The following is a 27,914-nucleotide window of genomic DNA, read 5'->3' as shown; positions in this document are numbered from 1 at the left end:
GACTTATATCCTTGACATTTTAGATATTAAATGTTGTTTTATCCCTGACATATATTTGGGACTTTGAGTCTCTTCTTTGATAGGATAAACCTAAAAGAAACTGGGCAGTTTTATTTGATCAGGAAGAGTGGTTATTCAACTAATTTGTACAAATTGAAAATGTGGAGGTAGATATTTTTTAATTAGTTTGATAAGCAAGGGACATCAGGCAAAGTAGATGATGAGGTTCCAGAAGCGTTGTTGCAGACAGCAAGAACCTTTTGATTTGGAAGGGAAGAGGTTAAATTGACATGGTCCATCACAATATTTGGGCAACCTATACCGCAACAATCCAACTTAATCGCTTCCTCCACAGCAGAACTTCCTTGTATATCTCTATATGTGATATCACTCACTTGGAACTGAAATTAATATTTTTCACATATGCGTCAATTGGTCAATTTAATCAAAGGGCTGTCCAATGGAAAAATAATAATAATAATAATTCCGAATAAATTATTATGCTAATTGATTCGTTTAATTTACCTTATTTTTGCACCCTCCTTCGGCACCAAAGTAATTCTGGTCGATAATGATAGGATTTCCAGCTGCTATAAATATGATGTGCTCGAAGGATATTTTCTTAGCATGCCCTATTCCATCCTATTTACATGTATGTATCACAACATTATTCTCATATATATATATCTATTGAATAATATTATATGTGTATATTCCCTTATGAGAAATTACAAAATTAACTTTCTTTCTTCCTTAATGACCATATTATGATGTCATCAATTCCATCGAAGTTTGTGCACCATTGAAATATATATATATAAATAACAGGACTTGATAATTATGTGATATGTAACCGGATGACATTTCATGCTTAGAAACTAAAAAAATAAAATTATGTGATATGTAAGCGGGTGACATTTCATGCTTAGAAACTAAAAAATAAAATAAATAAAAGCTTAATATATATATGTATATGTGTATATGTATGTGTAGAGGTCTTTTTATGATGCGAATGTTTTTATGTTTTTATCTTGCAGATGTCTGAAAAGATGATAATTTTTTAAAAAATCATCATTAAAAATATTATATATCGTCTTTTGCAGACGTCTACACCACAAAATTATTATAGGCGTGTGTGAGTGTGTGCTATAGGATAATCAAAAGTAATTAGGAGTGTGAATTTTGTAATTAATATTTTCTCTTTTTGGGTTGGAGCAGTGCCATTTGTCTATATTATACCTGTCTGGTCTTGATTCTTGCTCCATTCTGAGTTCCATTGAAGCTACAATTTCTGACATGTATTTCTTCCACCGTTTCATAATCTTCGGTGTTTCCTAAGCTTCCAATACTAGTTACACAGACACAAAGACAGATTAATTAGAATGCATATACTAATTAATTTCTAAGCAATTTATTTGATTATTGAAGAGGGCTAGGGGTATCCAACTTTTTTTATTTCTTAAACTTTTTCCCAAATGAATTACGGATTTTCATCTTAAGATGCCCCCAAAAAAAAAAAATACAAAAAACAAAAAAACCAGCATTTTTCTTTTGACTATTATAAACCAAAGACCAAGAAACAGAAAATTGATCATTAAACCTGATTCCATGACCTGGTCCACATGCTACACCGGTTATATTGACGTTGAAGGTTCCCTCGTTTATAGCAATGCAATCATCACCTATATATTACCGTTTCAAGGGAATAAAAATTAATTTTAAGAATGATTTTTTAAAAAAATTCTTTGAAGAAATCACTTTCGAACAAAAGTTAATAAAACTTACTACTAAATCGTTCTCTATAATGAATAAATTTTGATATTATGATAGCATATACAAAGGTAATATAAATATAAATTTAAAAAAAAAATGATTGTAATAGTTTAATGGCAAAATCACTACTTTCTCAAACAATTATACTGAACTCAAATAATATTCCATCTCTTACATCTAAAAATAAATACAATAAATAAATAAAATAATTAATTACCAGTTGCGATGGTAGTGTCTTGAATAGTGACATTGGTTGAATCCTTGAGGTTAATTCCATCAGTGTTCGGGCTATCATCAGGAGCTATTATAGTAAGGTTCGACAGAGTTACGTTATTGCACCCATTCAAGGTTATGTGGTTTCTGGGGCTATTAAGATGTGTAATCCCTCTTAGTTGAAGACCATTACAACTGTGGAAATATAGGGCCTGCAAAATTAACACTCGCACCGCATTATTTGATTTTAGCCAATTATTAAGTTTAATTTTTCAAGTCAAAAAAAAAAAAAAAAAGTTGTGGACGATAAAAAAGTGATATCCTTAACAAAGAGAGTAAACGAAAGTAAAAGTTTAAAGATGTTGGAGAATAATATGATATGATATTATCCACAAAAGGAAAAAACACCCACAGAGGGTTAAAAACAATTTCTTTTTTAAAAAGTGATTTCAAAACAATCAACTGTTATGGGGCATAATCTTTCATTCATATATGAGGTTTTAGGTTTGAATAATCCTAAAAAGAAGAAAAATAAATAAAAATCTATGATAGGCAGTACTGAATCGCCAAAAAAATGATTTTCTAGAAATAAAAGGTCAAGTAAAAGCCTTCATGTTTTCAGCAAAATACAACTTAAAAAACAAAAAAAGTTATCTTTCTAAAAGTGATTTTAATTATTTCAAAATTCCTTTCAAATAGGCTTTAAGTGGTTTTATTGGCTATCAAAAGAGCAACATGTTAATTAAAAACAATTACAAAATTTTAATATATATATATATATATATATGTAGGCGAGGATTTTCTCCACAAATGCATTTGACAAATAATTTAATTTTTTCAATTTATTTAATTTTAATGTTTATATCTTTATATCAAAAACCCTTAAATATCTCATATTCATATACATTTTTTTTGACTAAATTATTTATTACTTTTAAAATAATTTTTCTCTTTCCTCAATCTCAAACACCTTTCTCTCGCGTTAATCTCTAATTTTAAAATAATTTTTCTCTTTCCTCAATCTCAATCATCTTTCTCTCGCGTTAATCTCTAATCCTCTTTTTTTTTTTTCCCTATTTATATATATATTATTTGAAGTAGATCCATGTATTTCATCTTTCTCTTTTCTTAATCCCCAATCCTTCTTCTTCTTCTCCTTTTTTTTTTTTTTTCCGTTTTACTCTTCATTATTGTGATTTATAAATCTATATATATATATATATATATATATATATATTAAATAGATACATGTATTCCTCGAACCTTTCCACAATATACTATTTAAATAATCAAATAATCTTAAACACTTCTTTTACATATATATAAATATTAAACTCTTTTTTTATATGAGAAAAACGTATAATTTTTTGTGTCAAAAATCATTAAAACCTTGAAATTCTTCTTCATATGCATAATATGTACAATTTTTTTTTTTTTTTGGGGTTATAGGTAAGAATAAAAGAAAATATTCATGTGTTAAGATTAGAAATTATAAACCAAATAAGAGAGAAAAAGAGCATTTGAACTTAATTAGGAGTAGTTATAGCAATGATAAATAATTTAGGTAAATAACAAATAATGTTTCAATACGAAATATATAAAAAAAAAAATTTAAAGGACAAATATGAATCTTTAGATTGAATAAATAAAAAAGATTAGATTATTTGTCAAAAAGCTTTGTATTTCCATATTAATTTAAATTTGGACTTAAGAGAATTTTTCATTGTGTGAAAGACAATTACCATGGGTACGACTAATTTTTGACTGAGAAAGAAAAAAAAAATGACATCTGAAAAAAGTTTAAAAAACAAAATCCGCAATTTGAAATTAAAGATTTTCTCAACTTACCGTTGGCTTTGAGCAATTCTTGCGCTCCACCTGAAAATAGGACACAGATACTGATTTCACTGCTTAGATGGACAAGTATAATGCAATGGCTTTTTTATAAAAGTTGCAACAGATTCAAGTAATCATCCTGAATCAAGTCCAACAGCTCACTCTTCGAGCATTGCCCATTTGGTCAAACTCACTTTTTCTTCTTCTTCTTCTTCTTCTTCTTCTTTTTTTTTTTTTTTTTTTCTCCTTTAATTGTGCTAAATAGCAGACAGATTTTATAGACTTTCTTGGATCCTCTTATAAAAAAACCAATTTGGGTCTAATATAAATCCAATTTCATGTTTGGTAATGAAAAGTTAAATGAAATCCAATTTCATGCTCAGGCATCAAAAACAGTAAGAATGAAATTGATATTTTGTATTTAGGCTTATTATTGGAGTTATTGCATTTTATCCCATAAGCTTTATATTAACGGCATTACCCTTGAACTTTCACTGGTATGCATCATAAAGTCAATCAGACTATGCCCAAGTTGCAAAGTGCCCCTTAAATAATAAAATAAAAATAAAAATGTCAACAAAAATTTCAATTCCTAAAAAATTGTAAAGTCCCTAGAAAAATTTTAAAAGCTCCGGAAAAATTTGAGGAGCCTACAAAAATTTTTTGAAGTCCATAAAAATTTGAGAAGTACTAGATAATTTTTTTAAAGTACTGAAAAATTATAGAAGCAACAAAATAATTCAATAAGCCAAAAAATATATTTTCAAAGTTCCATAAATATACACAGCCTTAAAAAAATAAAACAAGCTTTGTAAAAATTTTGTAGGTCCTAGAAGAACATTTTTAAGATTCAAAAAATCTTAGAAAAACTTTTAAAAGGCGATCAACTTTATGCGGTGCTACAAAAAATATTGTTGTGGCTTATCAATTTTTTTTCCACCCTTCATTATATTTATGCCGTTGGAAAAAATTATTTTAATTTTTTGGAAATTTTTTTATGCTTATTAATTTTTCTAGGCCTCCAGAATTAAAAAAAAAAATTAGGGCTTATTAAATTATTTTAGAGCCTTCAAAAAAATTAAATTTTTCAGGGGATAATAAAAAAAATTTGGAACTTTTTGAATTTTTATGAAGCTTCTATAATTGTTTTTGTGACTTCCTTAATTTTTTCAGTCTTCCGAAAAATTTTATCATATTTTTATTGGGCTTCAAAATGCTTTTATAATACTTAAAAAAAAAAATTCTAAAGTTTTAAGGAACAATTTGCAACTTGGACATAATCAATGGCAATGTTTAAAATTTTGATATTAATGGAAATATCAAAAGTTCAAAATATGAAAATTTTCATGAAACTATTGGAAAGTATCAAATATTGATAAAAACGCACAAAAAGTTATAAAAATTTATTTTAAAAAATAAAAATTTTAATTGAAACTTTAAATCCGCTTATTTAATAAATTAATTATAAAATTATAAAAATATTGAATAGATATTATTTTTTTTAATCAATTTAATTTATAGTAAGCATTAATAATTAAAAATAATTTATTATTAATAAAAATATGGAAAAATATATATTTAATAAAATTGTTTATTAATTAAGATAAAACAATTATTACAATTACATTATATTTCATAAATATTATTTCAATACTTATAAAATTCCTAAATGGTTGAAAATTGTTAGTTTTTTCTTCATTCCTATTTTGAGATGTGAAATGTGAAAAGCAATTATTAAAAAATGTATCTCTTTGATAATTTTTCATATAATTATTAATATATCAACCATAAGAATTTTGTATAAAATGTAATTGTTCTTGATGTTTAGAATAATATATTCTATCATCTTTTTATTTTTATTTGCTTAATATTATTAATTTAAATATTATCAATATTAATTCTATATAATATTGTATTTTTATATTATTATTTTTTATTCTTATACGATCAACTATTAACTTGTCATAATAAGATCCTAATGAATCTATCTTATACAAAATATATAGAAAGTATGTATATATTTTATCAATAAATAGAATATATAAAAGTTATTCAATTTAATTCACTTTGTTTGATTTGTATCATTAAATATTTGAAAGATAATTAAAAGATAAAAATAAAAAAAATAAAAACTATCACTAAAGTTAAGTTGATAAAATAATTTATTAAACATTAATAATATTTATGAATTTTTTAAATAAAAAATCATAAAAGTTTTATAGATATTTCCATAATTTTTATGAAAATTTCGGAATACATGGAAATTTTTGAAATTTTAATGGATATTATGGATTTTTAACTAAATTATTTAAAATTTAATGTAGATATTTTGATGAAAATTTCCATAGAAAATTTCGGCAAAATTCAAATACTTCGATAGATATTATGACAATTCTATCCGTTTTCATTTTCAATCTAAATTTCCTTTCAATCTTTAAAAAATGAAAATTTCGACATAAATTTTCAGATATTTAAAACCATGGTTAAAGAGACATTGATGAAGATATTTCTTAAAAAATAACAATACTGCCAATTCTCATGTATCACCTAAGAGTGAAAATAAAGGGTGTTACCCATTTATGATTATGATGCATAATTTTTAAAGTTCAAAAGAGTATTTTGTCAATTTTAATGCTTAGAGAGCCAAATGCAACAAACCCCAGCAACTCAATAGACAAGGGTGCAATAAGCCTCCTTTTATACGAAATGTTACTTACATTTCCATTATCCCACCATGGTGAACCTTGGCCATTGATATGTCCAAATCCATTGAAGATGAGACCGTCTACATAATGTATGGCCAGCCACTTGTACAATGTACTGCAATTTATCCATGCATCAAGGTTGTCTGGTGCCACAACATTCCCCATAAGCTGCGCTCCACCCCATAACCAATAACCCAAAAAATAAATAAATAATAACCCAAAAAAAAAAAGTTGTTATTTGTGGAATAAATAAAATACTGTGTTAGGCATTTATAATTAATTCATCTTTCAAGTAGAGAAGTTTTGTATGCTCGAGTTTTAAAAATGAATATCCTTGTTATTGGTCATCATTAATATTGATCAAGATAGACATATTACCGAATAAACTTCATTCAAATTTGACTACATAGTTATTAGAAAAAAAATCAAACTAAAATTAAACCTAAAGTATCTAACAAAGCAGTACTATATATTTTACCTGAATATGAACAGTGTTGGACTTACAAGGGCCACTAAACAGCAGAGGTTGCAATAAGAACGAATAGTCACTTGGTATGATAAGGGCAGGAGGAGCTTCAACAGCTTCAGTACACAAACCTTCCCATGCCTTTAAGAATGCCTTTTATTTTATATGATATATATGACCAACATGTAAAACCTTAGAGGGTTAGTGACCATATATAAATTTCTTATCCACAATTTAAAAAAAGGCCAGCTAGCTGTTTTGATCTGCCATGAAGTAAGGCTTACGCCTTAAGGCGTTGAAGCATATATAATGCAACTGTACAAATTTCTAACTTACAGATAATAACCTAAAAGTTCTAAATGATGGTGAAATAGGTTTTTTATTTTTTATTTTTAAAGTTGGATTAAAGTACTCCAACAAGTTCTTATCAAAATATATATATATATATATGTATTCCTACATAGGCATATGCCACCCTCTAAAGCACAAAAAAACGCATCAAGTTATACTGCCCACGAATCCATGCCCAAATTTTGTATCTGAGACATCTTTTGCATGTCTACCTCGAGTTGAATGCTTTTTAAAACGGTGGGTACAAATAAAAAGGTTATAAATTATACATTAAAAATAAAATATTAGTTAATCAATATTAATTAAATACCTGAGAATTTGTTTAAAAGTAAAATATTAGTTAATCAAAATTAATTAAATACCTGAGAATCGTCGGTTTTTCCATCTCCCTTTGCTCCATAATCCAACACATTGAAATTAGTTGTTTGGCCATCTCCTGTGCTTAAAATTGATGAGACAATACTAAACATCATCAACAGGTTGATATGAAGCTCCTGCGTCCGTGAAAAACATCATGGAAAGTAGAATTAATCAATGCAAATTAGAAGATTATAGTGTTAATTACATACAGTCACTCAGATATTTAGACTAGCATGCAAAATATATACTTATTATGTATATTATACCATTGAAATGCCACAATGGGAAGACCAATAATATTTTTTAAAATATCCACAATTTTATATATTCAGCATAAATTATTTAAAATATCCACAATTTTATATATTCGGCGTTTATAAATAGATAGGGAGAAGGCAATCCAATTTTTAGATAATCAGTTTCCTTTAATTAGTTCAAATTACTGTCTTGCCTTCTCTATGTATGAAATTGAGATTTCTTTGGGTTGTAAGATTTATTTCAATAACAAACACAGAGATCTCTTGTAAAACAAATATAATAGAAACAGGTAATTTTGGTGAAATAATCTATAGGAACATCTAGATACTGTTAGACATCAATCATTTTTGGGAAATAACTAAGATAATAGTTAGACGTCATATCATAGATATTGTGTGTAACTTCTATAAACGTATTTCTGTCATTTTCTTTCTTATCATTTCTTTTCCTTTTTCTTCTTTTTTGGCTTATTCTTAGTAAATAATAAAATGCAAAATATAAACACCTGTAATTAAGGAATAAATTAGTCAAGTATAAGTTGTCTTGCTCTAATAATTGATATATAGTTCACTACAGGACAGCTTAATATTTTTAATATTAGATTTTTTTTTTCTATTAGTCTTTAGATCATTGAGATTTAAAATTCAAAAAAATGATAAAATATGCATTTAATAAAATAAAAAAAATCCTATTTAGGAAAGTGAATCATACCAGGATTCGGTCATTAATAAATATAATTTTAAACTTTAATTATTAATACGATCTAAGGGTTGAAAAAGAAAGTCATGATATTAGTGTTGATATTAGAAACATTATTTAAGCATCCACGGCAACAGTGTCATTTCATGAGCATGGGGCTAAGCAAAGTTCTTTGCATATATATATATACTAGCATTTATTCCCGTACGATGTACGGTATATCTAATTATCATAGATAATTTTAAAAATACTTTATAGTAATGAATTATATTTAACTGCTTATTTAAAAATTTTATTGTTATTAAATATATTTAAATTTTTTTTTTTTTCAATCTATACTATAAAAGTTTATTAAAAACTATAAATTTGACTTCTATATTCAATACTATACAATCATTAAATTCAAATTCAAAAATATTTACTGATATAATATTTTCCATATATGGAATTTTTCTATCTAATTTTTTTCATTTATGAAATTTAAATTCAAATTCATTTATATAATTTAATTCAAATTCAAATATATTTAAATAATATTTTTTATCTATAGAATTTAAATTCTAATTCAAACGAATTTTGAGTCCTTGCAAATAATTCATTTCCATATATTAAATACTCATAATGTAATTTAATTAATTATTATTATTATTATTATTTAAAATTATTATATATTAATATCATTATAATTTTAAGCATTTGTTTTTTTTTTTTTGTTAACATATATATATATATATATATATATATTTATATATATGAGTACATCTTAATCATTTTTTGGAAAATATTAAAAAAATACACTATTCAACGTAAATTTTTTGTAAGAAGATCAATCTCATTACAAGTTACCATATTTTAATATTATTATTTTATAATAAAATTCCATTTATTACATATCTATATATGAACATGTATTATTTTATGAAATTATTATGTGAAATATTTTAATAATAAAAAAATCTTTTATTACATACATTTTTTTTTACCTTATCTTTTAAAATTTTAAAAAGAAACCAAATAAGGATATCAATTTTATTATTAATTTATTTATAGTTATATATATTTTAAGGATATCAAATAAAGATATCAATTTTATAATTGAAATCAATATATTAGAATATTGAAATTCCATCTACTACATATACATATATGAATATGTATTAGTATATAGAATTTTTATGTGAAATATATTTAATAAAAAGAACATCTTTTATTATATAATAAAATAAGGAGATTAATTTCATTATCAATCACTGTATATAAAATCTAATTATTTTGTAATAAAACAAATACAAAAACTAATAAAAATATTTAGATTTAGATTATAATTTTTAATATTTTCTTCTAAGTATATAAAATTTATGTACTCAAATTTGAATACATGTAATATTCTTTATCATTGCTTTTGTATTTTTGTACTTTTATTATTTATTGAGAATATGGTATGAATATATATATATATATATATAATATTATTTGTTATATATCTATTATCATAATCTTAAGATTATTTTTTAAGCATTTGTTTCCTTTATTGACATAAATATATATAAGCACATTTTAAACATTTTTTGGAAAATATTTTTAAAATGCACTATTTACCTTAAATTTCTTAGAAGGCAATCAATACAATTATTAATTACTATATTTTAATCTGACTATTTATAATGTAATTCAATTTATTAATATACATATATGAATATGTATTAGTATATGGAAATGTTAAGTAAAATATATTTAGTAATAAGAAATTTATTTATTATATGCATATTTTTCACTTTATCTTTTAAGATTTAGAAAAAAAAAAAAACAAATAAGAAGATTAATCTCATTATTAATTTATTTCTATTCACATATATTTTAAAGATATCAAATAAAGATATTAATCTTATAATTGAAATTGCAGTTATTATATATATATATATATATACTACAGTAATGAGGAGAATGTTTTGACGAATTATCATTGAAAAAATAAAATATAAATGATATTTGACTATATATATGCATATGTTATCATAATTTTAAGATTATCTTTTAAATGCAAGTTAATATATATATATATATATATATATTTATATAAATCTTTTTAAGTATTTATTTCCTTTGTTAATATATATATATATATATATACACGAGTACATCTTAAACATTTTTTGGAAAATATTAAAAAAAATACATTATTCTTATAAATTTATTAGTAAAAAAATTAATCTTATTATTAGTTACCGCATTTTAATTTTATTATTTTATAATGAAATTTCATTTATTACATATCCCTGTTGAATATGTATTAGTTTGTCAAATTATTATGTAAAATATTTTAATAATAAAAAAATCTTTTATTACATATATTTCTAATAAAAGTAAGCATTAAAAGTACATTCTTCAATTAAAAAAAAAACCAATAAAAATAACTATTATATACTTTGGAGAAATCTATGCATCAATAAATTTATGTGACAGACAAAGTTTACAAATTAAATAATCATGGTAAGAGATGATTTTGTTGTTAAATTGATATTTATCATCAAGTAAAATAAGTAAAATTTAAATAGTTTTAGGATTAATTAAATAGATCAACATTTTCTTTATTAGTAGTTACTTTTCTTATTTTATTTTTATATTTTTTAAATAGACATTATTAACATAGATATTAGGCCACAATTCCATTATAATATATATGTATATATTTAGACCATAATTCCGTTATAATATATATTAGGCCATATATATATATAGGGCCATCTAATATGAAGCCATATATATATGTATAATTCTATTATAATATATATGTATACTAATTAGGCCATAAAAATATATTTTGGTAAATAAAATCAAATCAAATATTTTATTTATTTTCAATTTATTTCAAAATTATTACTATATGTAATTTAGTTATGGATATTTATATCAAAATTAATTTTATACATATGTGGTTATATCCATAAAGGGTAAAATAATGAATAATAAATAATAAAAAAATAAAATTAAAAAAATGGTGCTTTTGGAGAGAATTTGGAAAAAGGGAATACTGACACGTGGCGCATACGCTTCTTCTTTTATATATTATATAGATTTAAATTCCATAAATCAAAAAATTAAATAAGAAAATTTCATAGATGGAAATAATTATATAGGTAATTTATATAAGTAATTTTTGAATTTGAATTTCATAATTGAATAGTATTATATATAGAAGTCAAATTTATAATTCTTAAAAACAAATTTATAATTCTTAATAAACTTTTATAGTATAGATTAAAAAAAAAAAAGTTCCAAATATACTTCTTAGCAATAAAACTTTTAAATAAATTTTTAAATATAATTAATTATTATAGATTATATTTAATATCATCTATTATGGTTATACATGCCGCGCATCGCACGGATATGAATGCTAACAATTAAAACAATGTAAGAAGTGACACTCAGAAGAATTAATTCCATTAGTGAAGCCATAAATTATATTAATGTAGAGAATAATTATGAACAAATGAAGAGAAGAATTATATTAACGAACCACAAAAAAATATATATATTGTTTGCCTAAAAAAAATCATATTGTAATTTAGACTAACTAAAATAAAAACATTATATTATTTCGATCCCAATAGAAAAAAGCATAATAAGAAAAAAAAATTATAATATCTGGGCAGCCCCTTTATCTCCTTAAGTTGCTTTTTGGTTAATAAAGTCATCTTAAAATCAGGGAATTCCGGCACCACTTAATTGCTAGAACAATCGTATTGTTTTTTCTTGCATGCCCTCGATCTAAATAATCTTCTACTCCTTCTCATTTTTATCTTTTTCTTATCCATCATTTAAAAAAGTTGATAGACAAAGGTCAATCAATAAGCAAGAACTCTTTATCAGAATCATCTTCTTCTTTTATAATAATTTTTACATCATATCTTGATTCAAAATCATCAATTTCTTCCTAAAATCTATAGCATGGCTTACGTACATGCTTATAATTAACATGATCATGTTTAGGATCCATAAAAAAAAATTAAAAAAAAAACTTAAACCTTAAAACAAAAATATGAGAGAAATAAAAACTAACAAAATATTAAATATCAAAATTTTAAAATATCAGGAGGTGTCACTTACTAATTTATAGCCAAATATGTTTAAATTATTTGGTAAATAAAATAAAATCAAATATTAAATAATTGTACATGCAAAGGAATATTCACTAAATCTTTAATTAAATATATATTGTATATACACAAGTATATATCTTTAATTATGGCTACACAAACCCATAAATATATATTGGGTAAATAATATCAAATCAAATATTTTATTCATTTTGGTTATATCTACAAAAGGTAAGATAATGAATGATAAATAATAAATAAAATAAAAATATTTCAAAATTATTACCGTATGTAATTAAATTATATCAAAATTTAATTTTATATATATTTAGTTGTATCCATAAAAGGTAAGATAATGAATAATAACTAATAAATAATAAATAATAATAATAATAATAATAATAATAATAATAAATAATAAATAAAAAAAATATTTTTAGAAGAATTGTGTGCTGACACGTGGTACATATGATTATACTTTTATATATTATATAGATATATAATTGATATATCTATATAAATACAAATATATATATATATATATATCAAGTACAATCTAATAAGCCATCTAGCTAATCTTATGATTGGCTATATAAGTGTATGATTGATAAATTATAGATGACAATATTAATTTATAGTATTATTTTTATTTTTTAATACTAAAACTCTATTAAAAAAAAAGTGAATATTTAATGATAGCCAATTGCCACATTGTGTGTAAATTATATTAGATTCATATTTAAAAAATAATAAAAAATTTATGCATTTTCTTTTTGTCCCCATTTATTATATGTTTGACATCGGTATCATACACTGAGTTAGTTGTTCCACTAAATCAAAACTATATATATATATATATATATATAGTCAGACTTACATCAAGACTGACCTGATAATGTTTAAATCAGTTCTTCTATTATTGATCTTTAGATCACCTCAAGAATTAGGATTTAAAATTTAAAAAGTAGTAAAATATTATTTTAGTGACATACTAAAATCGTATTTAGAAAAAGTGAACTATGTCTGAACATTTGGTAATTAAAAAAAGTTATATATTATCCTTTGATACAATCCAAAAGTTGAGAAAATAAGTCTTGATATTAAAAATCTAATTTGATCTTGATTTTATAGATATATATATATATATGTAATGACTCTCAAATATCATTTGGTAAATGTTTTAGTCACCATATTGGTACATGTAGATTACTGTTTATATTTTGATTCCTTTAATTTTTTAATAATGTTAGAAGTAGCAACTAATCTACCAAAAGATTTCAAGTGATAAGTTATTCTGTTATTAGTTTATATTTATTTGCACTTATCTTTTAAAAGGTTCCTTTATCTATATTTAGATATATTAAAATTTAAACCAATAAAAGCTAAACATGCACTGTAGGCACACACTTTAGTAAATATTTTGATAAACTAGTTAGTACCTCTATCATCACTCATAAATTTTGGACTATTTTATTTTATTCGATAGATCTTATCATTAATGTTATTGCGCTATAGACCAAAATGAATTTTATTTTTATTTTTTTTTATGTTTGTATAGTCCTTTAGTTTTTTGGATATTTTTTATTTATTTTATTTTACAACCTTTTGGTTTTTATTGGACTACCTTTAGTGTAATCATTATCATCCACATTGTTTTCATTTTCCAAAGGAACCAAAATATAGTTTATGATTTTTGGCACGGTTCCTCCCAATTTTCTACCCTTTTTGCATTTTGCCCTTAAATTTTTTTGTTTTTGCATTATAACCCCATTCCCATTTTTTCGTTGCACCACTTGGCCATAATCTATTTATGGTTGGTCTGCAATTAATCACTTACTGCATGACACATGTTTGAGGGCAAAGTGCTAGAAAAATTAGAAAGGATCGGTGGCAAAATGCAAAATGATGTAAAGATCGAGAGGCATTCATGCAAAAATCCTATAACTATTGTGGATGTGTTTGGCGCACCATATAAAAGGGCAGGGTTGTATTGAATAGCCCTATATAAATAAAGTGTTTTCACCACTTTGTCACTATTGTTCTTTAATCCTTATCCCTTTTGCACTTTGCTCCTAAACCTCTTTTTCTATAGTTTATTAATTAATTGGACTATTTGACTCATTTATTTAATTATATTTCTTTTACTCAATTTAGGAGTGCTTTATTTTGATAGGATACTAGTTATAGACCCATGCAGTACATAGCATGTATAATCGTAATATGTTATTTTGATAATGAGTTATGAAAAGGAATTATAATGAAATCAAATACAAAGTATTATAAAAACAATATTATTAAATTAAAACTTTCAAGTCAATATAACTGGTCCAAATTTTGAAAAATTTTTTTGAAGACCATATTAGTAGTTGAATTGGCTGCTTCTCCATCTTTATTGCAAATTAGTAACTTCAGTCATTTCCTATTTATAACTCTAGATACTATAATGTATAGTTGTCCATTATTAAAAACTTATTTTTTAAGATAAAGTCTCACATGTGAAAGAGATTGATTTTTGGCTCTTATTAATAGTCATAGTATATGATACAACCAATAGATATTGTCCTTAGAAAAACTTGAAAGGTAATCTTGGGTTCAATTTAGCTATAGTCATTCTTAGAATGAACACTTTATACCATACAATACTTCTCGAAATAACTTTGCCCTTTAGAACATGATTCCCAAGCCTTATAATGACCAATCCAGTTTTATTACACAAACCCAAAGAATGATCAATATTTCTTAACAGTATAACGAAAACACCAACCTTCAACTTAAATTGATGATTAGGCATCCTAGAGCATTTTATAGCATTTAAAAATTCTGATGTATGAAGATCTCTTATAAGATCAATGTTGGAATTCAATTTGCAAGTTGCGTCAAAACTTAAATATGTTTTTTTCCTTAGTTCAATTAAGGAAACCCATGTATTCATTTATCGATTCAACAATCTTAAGAATTTGAGTAAGTATGGCTCTTTCTTGCAAATACGATGGGTCATTAACATTCTTTAAGAAACAAGGATACATGCTTTTTATAATAGATGCAAATGAATCTTCTAGATCGTTTATCAAAAGATCATCGGGATTATCAATCGTCAGATGACCATCATTTGAATTGTCGATTGTTCCATCTCTAGTGCTTGATATCCATTTTGAAAAACCTTTTAATTCATCCTTATCAATGTCTAAGTAAAGATTTTGAAGTCTAATATTTTTTGTCAACTTCAAAACTTTACAATATTTTCATAAATATGATGAGTTGATAGTTGCGAGCACAATATCTTACCTACTTCCTTTTGGGATGACGAATAAAATCTGTCTGAAATCTACTCCTAACATGAAAGTTGTACCACAAAAAGGTTGCTCCAAACTAAATGTATTGCTAAAACTTAAAATATCTTTCATATACCTGTCAACGCTTCAACAATATTTATTCATCATAGGTGTCTAATCCCAAATGACAAGTTCAATTTTGATAATCAACTAAGCAAGCTGTCTACCTTGTTTAATGTTGCAAGTTAAATCTTCATTTGAAATAAAAGGTGTAGTAAACCTTGAATGTACTGTCCTATCTCCCAACAGAAAAAAGAGATGCTATACAACTCGATGCTACAAATAACAAAATTTTCCTTCCCTACCTCAATGTTGCTGATAAAATTTTCCAGACAAGAGTTTTCTATGTACCTCTATATCCATACAAAGAGAATAGATTGGGTTTGACACCTTCAACAGCACCTATAATAGTTTCATAAACATTTTTTTGTTCGGCTGTGAGATTTAATACACACTTATTGTGGGTCCTCAACCAAAACAACTTTATCATAACGCAGCTCATCCTGTATAAGTTTATTTTGGCAGATAGAAACATCAATAGTGTCAAGGAAAGGCAACATTGGAAAGTTAAGAAGACTTTTTCCATTGCTCCATAAAATCTTTTGAATATCTAAAAAAGTATAATTTTTTATCTCTTCACCAGTCAATTGCAAATCTATGAAATGGAATAAATAAACAATCAAGTTGAATTAATCATTCTTAGTATGTAAATAAAAACATTAATGAATATATAAAACCTTGATGATACAACATGTTGCGTTGCCAGTAAAGTATATCATTTGATAAATACTGCCAACTTTGTTGCCAAACAAATTTAGGCCTCGTTAACAAATTTTACAACAATAAAGCTGCAAATAGATTTCTCAAATTGTATGCAGATTCCAGTGGCTTGCTTCAGCTATCCCATCGACATATTCTTTATCATCATTTAACAAACCAATTGCATAGCAAACATTTTTCAACAAATTATATTGAATGCCATTTATATGCATTATTTCTTCTAAATTTCTTGGTGCCCAAACTATATTAAGAAGTATTCTCAAATAGTACATGTCACTACATTCCAGAGGCACAAAAAACATTCATCAAAATACCGAAAATACTAATCAACAAAAAACACAAATAAATCCCAAAAAAAATGATTTGGGTAAAAATCAGCCCGACTGAACCCATTAATCTTTTCTTACACAATTTCTAAATTTTATTAAAATTAGATGCAAATCCAAACAAATCAAGCATCTAATTCTATACAGTTTGCACAATTTCAAATCAACAAAAAGCCCTAGGCCATTTAGATTTTGAACTTTCTTAACACATAAGTAAACCACCCCACATCCATATGTGTGTATATATATATATATATATAAACCAAAAAAAAAAAAAGGTTATTTCTATAATTTAACATGCCACTTATTTAATTAGGTTGCACGTCTAGTTTATTCTAAGGTACACTTTAATTATAGTGATCATTGAATTTTGTTATGTCTTATTTGGTAAATAAGAACAGTTAGTGGAAATTTAAAAGACATGTCTACCACATCAACCATAGATCCAATTATATTACGTCAGTTCATAACTATGACATGTCATTCATATTAATTTTTTAGATTATATAATTAAACTTCAAATTAGTAAGTTATTTCTCATCAAATTAATTTTTTGATTTAATCTATTTATTAATATATTTAGTTTCCTTCTAAAAAATAATCATTTATATGCCAAAAAAAAGCATTTTCTTTATTTAAATTTGGTTCGAAAAATAACAAATTTGAAGAAAATATATTTCATTCAAAAAATCTTAAAAAAACGTTATTATGCATTTCACATTCCATTCAACATATATATATACATATATATATATATATATATATATATATATATAAATATTTATATATGTAAACCTTAAAAAATGTTATTATGTATTTTATATCTCATCCAATATATATACACGCATACTTTATGATCTTAACATGATAAATTGAGAGGGATATCTTTTTTATTTATTTATTTTTTTTTTGAAAATGAAAGAAATATTTTTCTTTTTTTTTTTTAATTCTTCTTTTTGTATTGATACTATTTTATAAGAAAAATAAGGTGTATATCTATATATATAACTATACCAATTTTTCCAAAATGCTTATAAATAGTAAGAAATAATATTTGTATTTTTTGTTTCAGATTGTTTAAGAAATTAAATATATTAAAAATTCATATTAAAGGAACTGATTTCTTTTGGATGAAATATTAAAGAAATCTGATTTGTTAACAAATAACTTTCCAATGTAGAGTACAATTATAACGAATCTTAAAAAAGACATAAATGATGTGTCATATTTAAAGAATTGGCGCAATATAATAGGACAAGCCTATGGCTGACATAGTAAACCTATACTATCAAATAATTTCTCTTTATTTAAAGTTTTTAGGAAAATATGAAGTTTCCTATGTTTAGATAATTATGAAATAACAAAAAGAAAAAAATCTAAAAGGGAGGTTGAATAGGCATTTTCAAGAATTATGTTATTCTTCTGCAACTATATATAAATAGGTATCTATAGAAGTCTAGACCTACTTCACAAACCTCTAAACTAAAATTTCAAATTTTGCTATATACAACCAGAATTTGAGAATTTAGCTCTCCTACAATAGATATATAAAAAGTAGTAAATGCAAAATTTAAATGATGGAAAACTAAATATTGAATACACAGTTTTTTTTATGTGGAAACTCCTAAATAGGTGTGGAAACTCCTAAATAGGAAAAAAATCATGATTGTAGTCATTGCCTCTAACATAAAATCCACTAAAATAGAAAAATCATACAAAGCACATACAATTTTAGTGTAAGGATGATATCCAATATCCCTAGTCACTGTGCGTGACCCGATCTTTTATGTTGGCATGTGATAATTGTTCTCTAAGACTCTTGCAACGTCTACTCTTCACGAGGATGACTCCAGAGCCACTGTCCCCAAGCCTTCCCTCGCAGGGGAAACGCACCTCCAAGACTTTGTCTCAACAAAAAATCAAAACAATCCAAGAAGAATATGATAATGGACAAGTAATTGAAGGTGTATGAAGGTGAGAAAACCAATGAGTTTCTTTCACTGAGTATGAATATGAAAAATTTAAAAATCCCAAAGAAAAATCATTAAAAAAAAACTCACAGAAATGTGGACAAAATCAATCCATGATGATAAAAATAAACCAAAAAGCGTTAGTCTTAATTTGACAACTTGTTCTAACAACATCTCCCATTTTACAAATTTGACTAGTTTGACGAACTCGACACTACGTGGGTTTCAAGTTTGACATTTTGTATAGTCTGGTTCTGAGTTTGATGCATATATCATTGTTTAGAACCCGTCGACACGAGTTCATAAATTGATTTTTAATTTTAAGTTTATGGTTAAAAAATTACAGACTTATAAAGTTTTGATTATTAGAATTGGTCCCAGTTTTTGTCATTATTTTGACCCAAGGGATATATACCAAGGGAACCTTGCCTTAGGATAAAAAAAAAATACAAAACTTTCCATTTTATTCTTGAAACCGTTAGAACCCATGTCGCAACCCATACCCAAACCAATTTGACCTGTACCAATCACCACCATCAACAGAGTCACACTGGCATTAACCTATTTACAACCACCTTATGATATATGTGACCCAACATTGGAAATCCAAGGAATTTCATACCTATCCTTAAAACTTCACAGCCTAACACCATCAGCAAAATCCATAACTTTTCTGATGGTGGGGACAAATTTCTTATTTGCTTGGATTCCATTAGAGTTTGGCCATTTTCGGCAGAGACAAACATTGTCCTTATGTTAGACGCTCTAAATTCATTCTCACCTTCCTTTTGGCCTAATTCCTCACTGTTTGAGAAATCCAACAACATCAAGTTTAGCCAAAACTTTGAAAGGATTTTTCTATCACAATCAAACTTTTTGAACCAAGTGAATATACCAATGCGTTCCCCATCCAATGGGCTTTCCAATTTGGGTAATCTTAGAGTTGTATATTGGTGTTAAAAAATGGTTTTTTAAGAGTTTTAAATAATTTTTTCACATGTCATATCCTTAGTCCAAGATGCCTCAAAATGAAAACAACGTATATTCCCATGAACAAATAAGAACACCCGGAGAAGCACTTTAAAGGATAGATAAAACCATATGGTTAGAAACAAAATTTACAATATGAGATACATGAGCTTGAAGAAATTGAGTTAATCATAAACTATTCAACAAGGCCCAATCAAAATGAGTTTGGACACTTGTTAATATGCCATTATTCCATGTATACTCATATCCAAAGGAAGACAAACCACGTAAGAAAAAAGGACCGATGACATCCAAAAAACTAGTCATTAGTTCTCATCTTGTTGCCTCTCACCTATTTTCTCTGATTGAGAAATGATATTGTTAAATCTCCCACTCATATCCACTCTTGTACCAACTAGCCTTTACAATAATTTCCAAGAATGAAACCTTTCAAAGACTTATGGATTACTATAAAATCCATTAAGCCAAAAAGTATCAATACCAAAACAAGAAATCACCACTTCAATATGGCTAAAGGATTAAGACCATATAGCCACCTTAACTATGTCTATCTAAAAAAGAGATAAACCTCCCCCAAAATCAACTCTATCAACCCTCAAACAACCATGCATATTTAAGGAACACTTGATAGAATCTAACTTCTTCATAGAAATCCTTGTTTCCATGAGAAAAACGAGATAGTAATCTTGTTACCTTTCTAGAAGGCAAAGAGCTCAAAGTGTCCGGTGGTTCCCAAGCTGTCGAACATTCTAACTCAATGCATTTATGACTCATGGTGGGGCTGAACAGTAGTCCCCACCATGTCAACAGTTGATGTAAGAATTGAAAACACTTGATCAAAAGATGGAGGACTAACATGACCAAAGATAACACCCACTGTACTTGTAAAAGTAACGTCACCTTTAACAACTTCAAAACTATCAATCACAGATAATATAACTTTCTTCAAAGGATAAGCTACAAAAGATAGATCTGAAAACTTTTTAGGTGAATGCTTACCTTTGTGTAGATGAACCCACTGACTTTGATGAAAAAAGCCCATGAGTTCATGCCCTCCTTTTCCAAAAAGAAAAAGACTTAAATGAAGAAGACCCAACAGAAGAGCTCTTAACCTTAGGCCCACTTGTATTACACCCATACCCATTCACTAAATCCACCTTTTTTGGGATAGTAGCCCTGGGCCTAATAAAATTGAACTCATTGTCAGTAGAAAATATTTCCAATCTCAAAAGAAAGTGTTACATCCTTGAAATTAGTTTTAGCACCTAAAAAGTTAGCATCTTTTAATTTTGAAACCTTCAGATTAATTCCCTCATGATTGAGAGATGGGTCTCCCAAAACATTAACTTTCATGGAATTAAATTCTTCCAACATAACTTTAAAGACTGGTTGAAAATTACAGAAGAATCATTGGCAAGATTTGCTGCAGCATTTAATGTGTTTGACTAGACGTTAAAGTTTGTACCATTACCATTATTCTAAAATGATAGATTGTCCATGTCAGCTCAACATGGGTCTCCCGCAGGTGTCGACTTTGAACCATCCATTATCTTCTTCACCGATGGCTAATGGAAATGACTGGCAAAACCACGACTAACAAACTCACCTGACTAAAAACTCACCCCTCCATTCTTACCAATATCAAACCGAATAAAAGAGGATCAAAGAAAACTTTTTGAAGAACGACTATCTTTTCAATTTGAAAAAAAATAAAAAATTAGTGCCTCCAGCCTTTAGCCAAGAACTGAATTGATTTACCCCCTTGAATCAATATCAAAACACATCATTTTAACATGAACCAAATATCCATACTGGAAACATAAGTCAAGAAGTTTTTCATATAGCTTTTTGGTGTCTTTTGTAGCCATAACCACCAAACCCCTCTTCAATTGGTAACATCCAGAATCGCTTGAATTCTTAAAAAAGGTTTCCAATAGAAAGCATCCTCCCCCATATCTACTTTAAGAACAATCTCAATTCTACCATTTATCGCTTAAGCATAATATTCAATATGGAAAAAAAAATGGAAAATTTAAAATACAAACCCAAAAAGCTATCGTCATAATGGTTACTTCATTGGGAGTAAATTCTCCACCAACCTTTGTTAATAAGAGAAGCGCATTATCAAAGTTCTAGGGACCCCGTAATAATACCTTCTCCATATCTGACTATAAAAAAATATTTGAAGAGAAGAAGATCACCCTTCAAGCGAATAATCTGCATGTTCCCATAGAACCATCAAATAAGATTCACAGTATACAAGGATTAGCAGATAGCCAAGTAAACAAGAAGACATGTTTTGAGAGAAGACATGTAATATCCCATCCTATTAAATGCCTGAAATTTTAAAATTTTGATTTGGTTTGGCCAATTAAACTGTTTATGGCTCCCAAATTGATTTTTTTGTGATCAAATTGGATCTGACCAATATACCATTGTGTAAAACTCATTAACACAAGTTGATAGAATGATGGCACACTCAATTTCAAGTTACGGTTAAAAGTTATGGTTTTGAGAAGTTTTAAACATCAAGATTATATAAGTTTCCAAACTAGTCCTGATATTATTTTACTAGTAAACCCAAAGACCTGTTTGTAATGACCCATCCCAAGAAAACATTTTGGATTTGAAAATTTAGGTGGTTTGACCAAATTTGATCAAACTGAACTTTTAAATAGGACCAAGTTTGATTTTTCTTCAGAAATGAATTTTTTTAACTCTTACACCAAGATGTAAAGCTCATCTATACGAGTTTGTAGACTGGTAACACGCATTAATCTGAATTGCAATTGGAAAGTTATAGTTCTAGAAAAATTTTAAATATTAGTATTTATCTATGTACAAAGTAGTATTGAATTTTTATCTATTTGTGAGCCAAGGCCCTATATATATGCATTAGGAGTGCGCCTTCTTTAAACAATTAAAAAAACTCAAAAAGTCTCGTAAACCCTTTCCAGACCTGAGAAGCCCAAATTGGGTATCCACAATCTGTTTTCGCCCCAAATCAGTTCAACCGGATTTCACCTATCTCTGAACACTAAAGATCACCATGTGTGGGTCAAGATTGAAGCCCACCCCACAGCAACCTCGGCCATGAAATTTCACGAGAAGCCACCTTCAAACACACCCAAATCAGGCCTCCGACACCAACAACATCGAGTCGTGGGTCTCCAATGGGTTAGCAAATTTTTGGCCATCTCAAGCCAACCCATACCCCCAACCCATCATTTTGGACCCTCTAATCTATAATTCGACCTCCAATTGTCAAAATTCTTCATGGTTTGAGAGATCTATCAACACCAAGTTTACCCAAATTTTTCTACATGTTTTCCATCCACCGGCGAGGCTTTTTAACCAAGATAACTATGCCATCATATTCCTCATCTCATGGTCTTTTCAATCTAAATTTTGGACATCGTTTGATAATTTTTTCATTTTTAGGTCAATTAATTTAATACCGAATAAAATTAGACTGTATTTGGACACAATTGGAAAAATTGGATGAAATTGAACTTGCATTAATGTAATTATGTGTTGATGGGACCCAATAGAAGGTTTAATTTCATTAAATTGGTTTCCATGTGAAAAACCTCAATTTTGTAAGTCCTGTATTTAGGGCTCACAATATAATTGGACTGTTTGATGTTCAATTTTAGAAATTTTTAATTTATTAAAGTTATTTTGGGACATTATTATGCACCCAATATCATTGGTTTAATTTTTGAAGTCTAAAGAATATTTTATTATTATTTTAGACAAATTAATATTGGAGGCGATCTTGCAAAGGAGCTAGTTTAAGTTATGATCTATGAGTGAACTTTATTTTCTGAAATGCTTTTGGAAATTACATGCTTGATTTTATATGATATATAAATTAACCTAATATCATTATTTTTATTTATGAAATTATTTGAATCATATTCTTTATCACATGCTAAGAAATATTTATTTAATTTATCATATTATGCTAGATAAAAATGATTTTGACATAAATAATTATGATTTATGGTTATACAAGTATATATATACATGTTTATGTTGGTATATATAATGTAACTTTAATATGATGATTATAGGTATTTTTTGAATAGTTATCTAAATATATTGGATTATAATTTAGATATAGATTATGGATTATTGTGTACCATACTTTACCATAAATATGAATTTGTTGGGTTATGATTATGCACGCTTATTTGACCATCTCTTACTTAATCACCTGATTATTATGGTTGGATGAAAGGTCCTAATCAGCGACGCTTCAACGATACACAGGGTTACATTGACAGTTTCCCCCTCCCGGGTAGTCGACGACACACTAAGACACTAGTTGTGGTTGTGTGACAAGTTATGGTAATAGATATGGTACACTGGAATATTATTAGTATATTGCAGATACAATATATGTTTATATGCTTTTATATATTTTTTATTACCGATATTTATAAATTATGATTAGTAAAAATATTAATTATTTATATGGTGATGCATATTATCAAATTTTAATTTTCTTAATTAATTGTTCAGAAATTGCTATGTTTTAAGGACAATTATGGGTTTTATAAAAATTATTTATCAAAACATAATAACTTTCAAAGAGTGAAAGTGAGGTCATAAAAGAAAGGATTTTAAAAAATAATAGTTATTTTCAAAATATTTTACTTGTTCACTCATTGAACTCGTCTTATAGTTTTATATTTTAAAATTGTATCCCTAGGCTTCAACTGACAGATTATGTACATCATGTCGCATCTTCATTATTCGTATGTTGTTTCTCTACTGATGTATTATTCTTTTTTCTTTAACTCTAATGATAGTAAATATTATTTCTTTTACTAATTCTGATGTATACATTATATTTAGCATTTTCGATATTTTACATTTACTCATTTGTACTCCTTAGAGTGCTCCTATGAATTAATATAATATGTATGACTTTTATATTATCTTTTATTGTTGATTTTGTGAGATTTTTATTAAAAATGTTTATGATACCTTATCTATATTGTTCAATTATATCCAATTTATGAGGAGCTCCCATTGAACTCTCGATAGAGGTTTAGTGGTGTTTCCAAAATGAGACCCTCTTGATTGTCCAAGAAGGGTCCAATGAGCGATCCTATCATTATGTATACCTAGGATTGCATGCCTTGGGAACCCGATATTTTCAAAATATTCAAATTGCCTTCGGAAACGCTCAACCCCATGAAACCCAACAAACCTACAAATTGAACTAGGTTGACACTTTTCCAGCACCCTTTCCAATTAGATATTCACCAATTAACCTATTTTTAGTGGCCATTCTCCACACACACCACATATTGGGCTAGCAAAGCCACGACAATGCCATTGCAAGGTTTTTGGTAGGTTGACCAGATTTTTTGCCATTTCAGTCCGACCCATGCCTTTTCCCCTTTATTTTGCACTCTTTGAACCCATTTTCAACCTCCGCTTATTAAAATTCCCCACGATTTAAGAAATCCATCAACATCAAGTTTGACCGAGATTTCTAATGAGTTTTTCAATTATCGGCAAGATTTTCAGACCAAGGTGAATATATCAATATGATCCCCATCTCATGGGCTTTTCATGGGATTAGTATTTGTTAATTTTGGAAAACATTTGAGTATATTTCTATTTTTGAATTAATTAGTTAATTACCGGTAAAACTGCATTGTGTTTGAATAATCTAAGATCAAATTGATGTTAAATTTGTGTTCCTAAAGTTTATTGGACCAATTAGAAGGTTCAATTTCATAAAATTGGCTTTTAGGTGAAAATTCCAATTTTGGATCACAGGTCCTACATGTTCGCAGTATAATTTGACCTTTCGACGTCTAATTTATGTAATTTTATAGTTGTATAAATTATTTAAGAATTTGGTACACACCAATTTCTTTGATTTGATTTTTAAAGACTAAAAATTATTTTATTATATTATAGGCATCTCTATTGGATCTAAAGGCAATCCTGTGAAGGAGTAGGACTTATTACAGATAGTATTTGAAAGTGGTTTATATTTTCAAATTGTTTTAAGCATATTAGTACAATATATATATATATATATATAGTTTGAATATTTTATATAAATGGTTTGATTTAAATGTTTATTTTATGCATATATGAATATTTGCTTTTACATATCTATGTCATCATTTCATTTGAATTTTAACAAGATTTTAAATGGTTTCAAATTCTAATAAGTTCCTAATGAACTTGTAAATATTGGTATTTGAATATCTTGGTATTTAAACTGATGTTTTTATCCTTTTAAAGAATAATTGATTTTAAGAAAGCAGATTGAAATTTGTATATTTGTAAGCATTTTTAAGTAATTTATATTTGAAAATGCTCAAAAGTAGTTTATGGTGATATATATTTCACTATTGGTATTTATGTTTTGGCATGAAATGATTATTTGGAATCTTTGGAATATTTAAATAAATGGTTGAATTTGAATTTTAAATTTTGAATTATGGTAAGGTATTTTGTTTGGAAAAGTGAAAAAGTATAATATTGAAAAATTGTTTATAAATATAGTATTATTCTTTTTAAATGATGTACCATATAGTATCAATGATTCTATTCTATATTATTAGTCACATCCATGTTTAGTTATCTTGTGTATTCGAATATAAGAGAATGATGATTGGGTTTTGTATCATTCTCTTAGAGTAATGATTGAGTTGTGTTTCACTCCCTTATGACCATACGATAGCAAGTTAGCCACGATGCATTTAAAATGCATAAGGGTCATGATGATGGTTTCTTTGTATCTCATTACTATATAGTAGTGTTCCAAAACGTGATGCACCACCTGGCAAAGATAGGTATGTCGTATGGTACATTATATGATTTTCTTTCTTATATACACTTATTGGTGGTTTTACTACATTTTCATGATTTTTTTTTATTAATTTAATTATTTTGTTTATTTTTCAGCATTAAATTTATGTTTCAGTTGACAAATAATATTTTAAATTCTTTAATTACTAAATGATCTTATTATGATATTGATTTAGAGTATAAGTTGGATTATGTGAAATGGTTTTATAAGGGAAACTTTTCAAAAAAGTGGAATGTGAAGTCTTGAGATAAAATTTTACAAAAATAAAATTATTATTTTATTATTGTAATGCATAAACAACCTCATAAATTAGTTGCTTGTTTATGCATCCCACAACAGCAGCAGTATTTTATAATTCATTATTTTTTTATTTTTTTTTTCTAGACTTATTTGTATTATTTGTACAATTTAATTTAAAAGTAGAGACCCTGCATAAGCATGTTTTTGAGCTCTTTAGATAATATGAGAGCTTCATATAGGCTAAGTAGTGACAATATCTTCCTCAGATGGCCTAGGACATTATAGTCCCATCTCTTAAAGTGCTCTAATATAAATTATCGTACAACAGTGACCCTCGTATGTATGGGCGGTAATGACATGTAGTATAACAGGCTGTAATTGTTGGCTATAGTTGGAACTAGCACGTTGTCATGGCTTTATCTATAATTCAAGGTGTTATTTTATATTGCATGTGTTGGTTGTCTATGATCTAGGTAATGGTCCATTAGGCTTTCCCATAAGAATTGCTAAGTGGTACTTCCCTATGCGAGACTAAACTAGGTACCTAAAAATGCTCCCGGCACAATTCTTATGAAGACATACCTATGGCCATCCTCCACAACCAAAGGCAAACTCTCATTAGCAAAAGAATTTAGTATATGTTCAAATATGGATTGCACATCTCCCAT

At 26.6% G+C, this 27,914-nt stretch overlaps 1 protein-coding gene across 1 annotated transcript; it reads right to left on the bottom strand.

The window, feature by feature from the left end:
• Positions 1–182: 182 nt before the first annotated feature.
• Positions 183–27,914, bottom strand: LOC107425538 (probable polygalacturonase At3g15720). Its single transcript, XM_048478909.2, has 12 exons — positions 27,829–27,914; positions 19,792–19,973; positions 19,620–19,687; positions 7,707–7,838; positions 7,006–7,146; positions 6,540–6,695; positions 3,835–3,864; positions 1,991–2,198; positions 1,601–1,682; positions 1,240–1,348; positions 526–642; positions 183–401 (listed from the first exon to the last, which is right to left on the bottom strand). Exons 1-12 carry the CDS (start codon positions 27,912–27,914, stop codon positions 183–185), a joined length of 1,530 nt encoding a protein of 509 aa, XP_048334866.2.

The sequence above is a fragment of the Ziziphus jujuba genome, chromosome 7 (genome assembly GCF_031755915.1).
Source record: "Ziziphus jujuba cultivar Dongzao chromosome 7, ASM3175591v1".
Taxonomy (NCBI): Eukaryota; Viridiplantae; Streptophyta; class Magnoliopsida; order Rosales; family Rhamnaceae; genus Ziziphus; species Ziziphus jujuba.
Note: the sequence above shows the minus strand (reverse complement) of the source record. Positions and strands in the feature narration are given on the sequence as shown.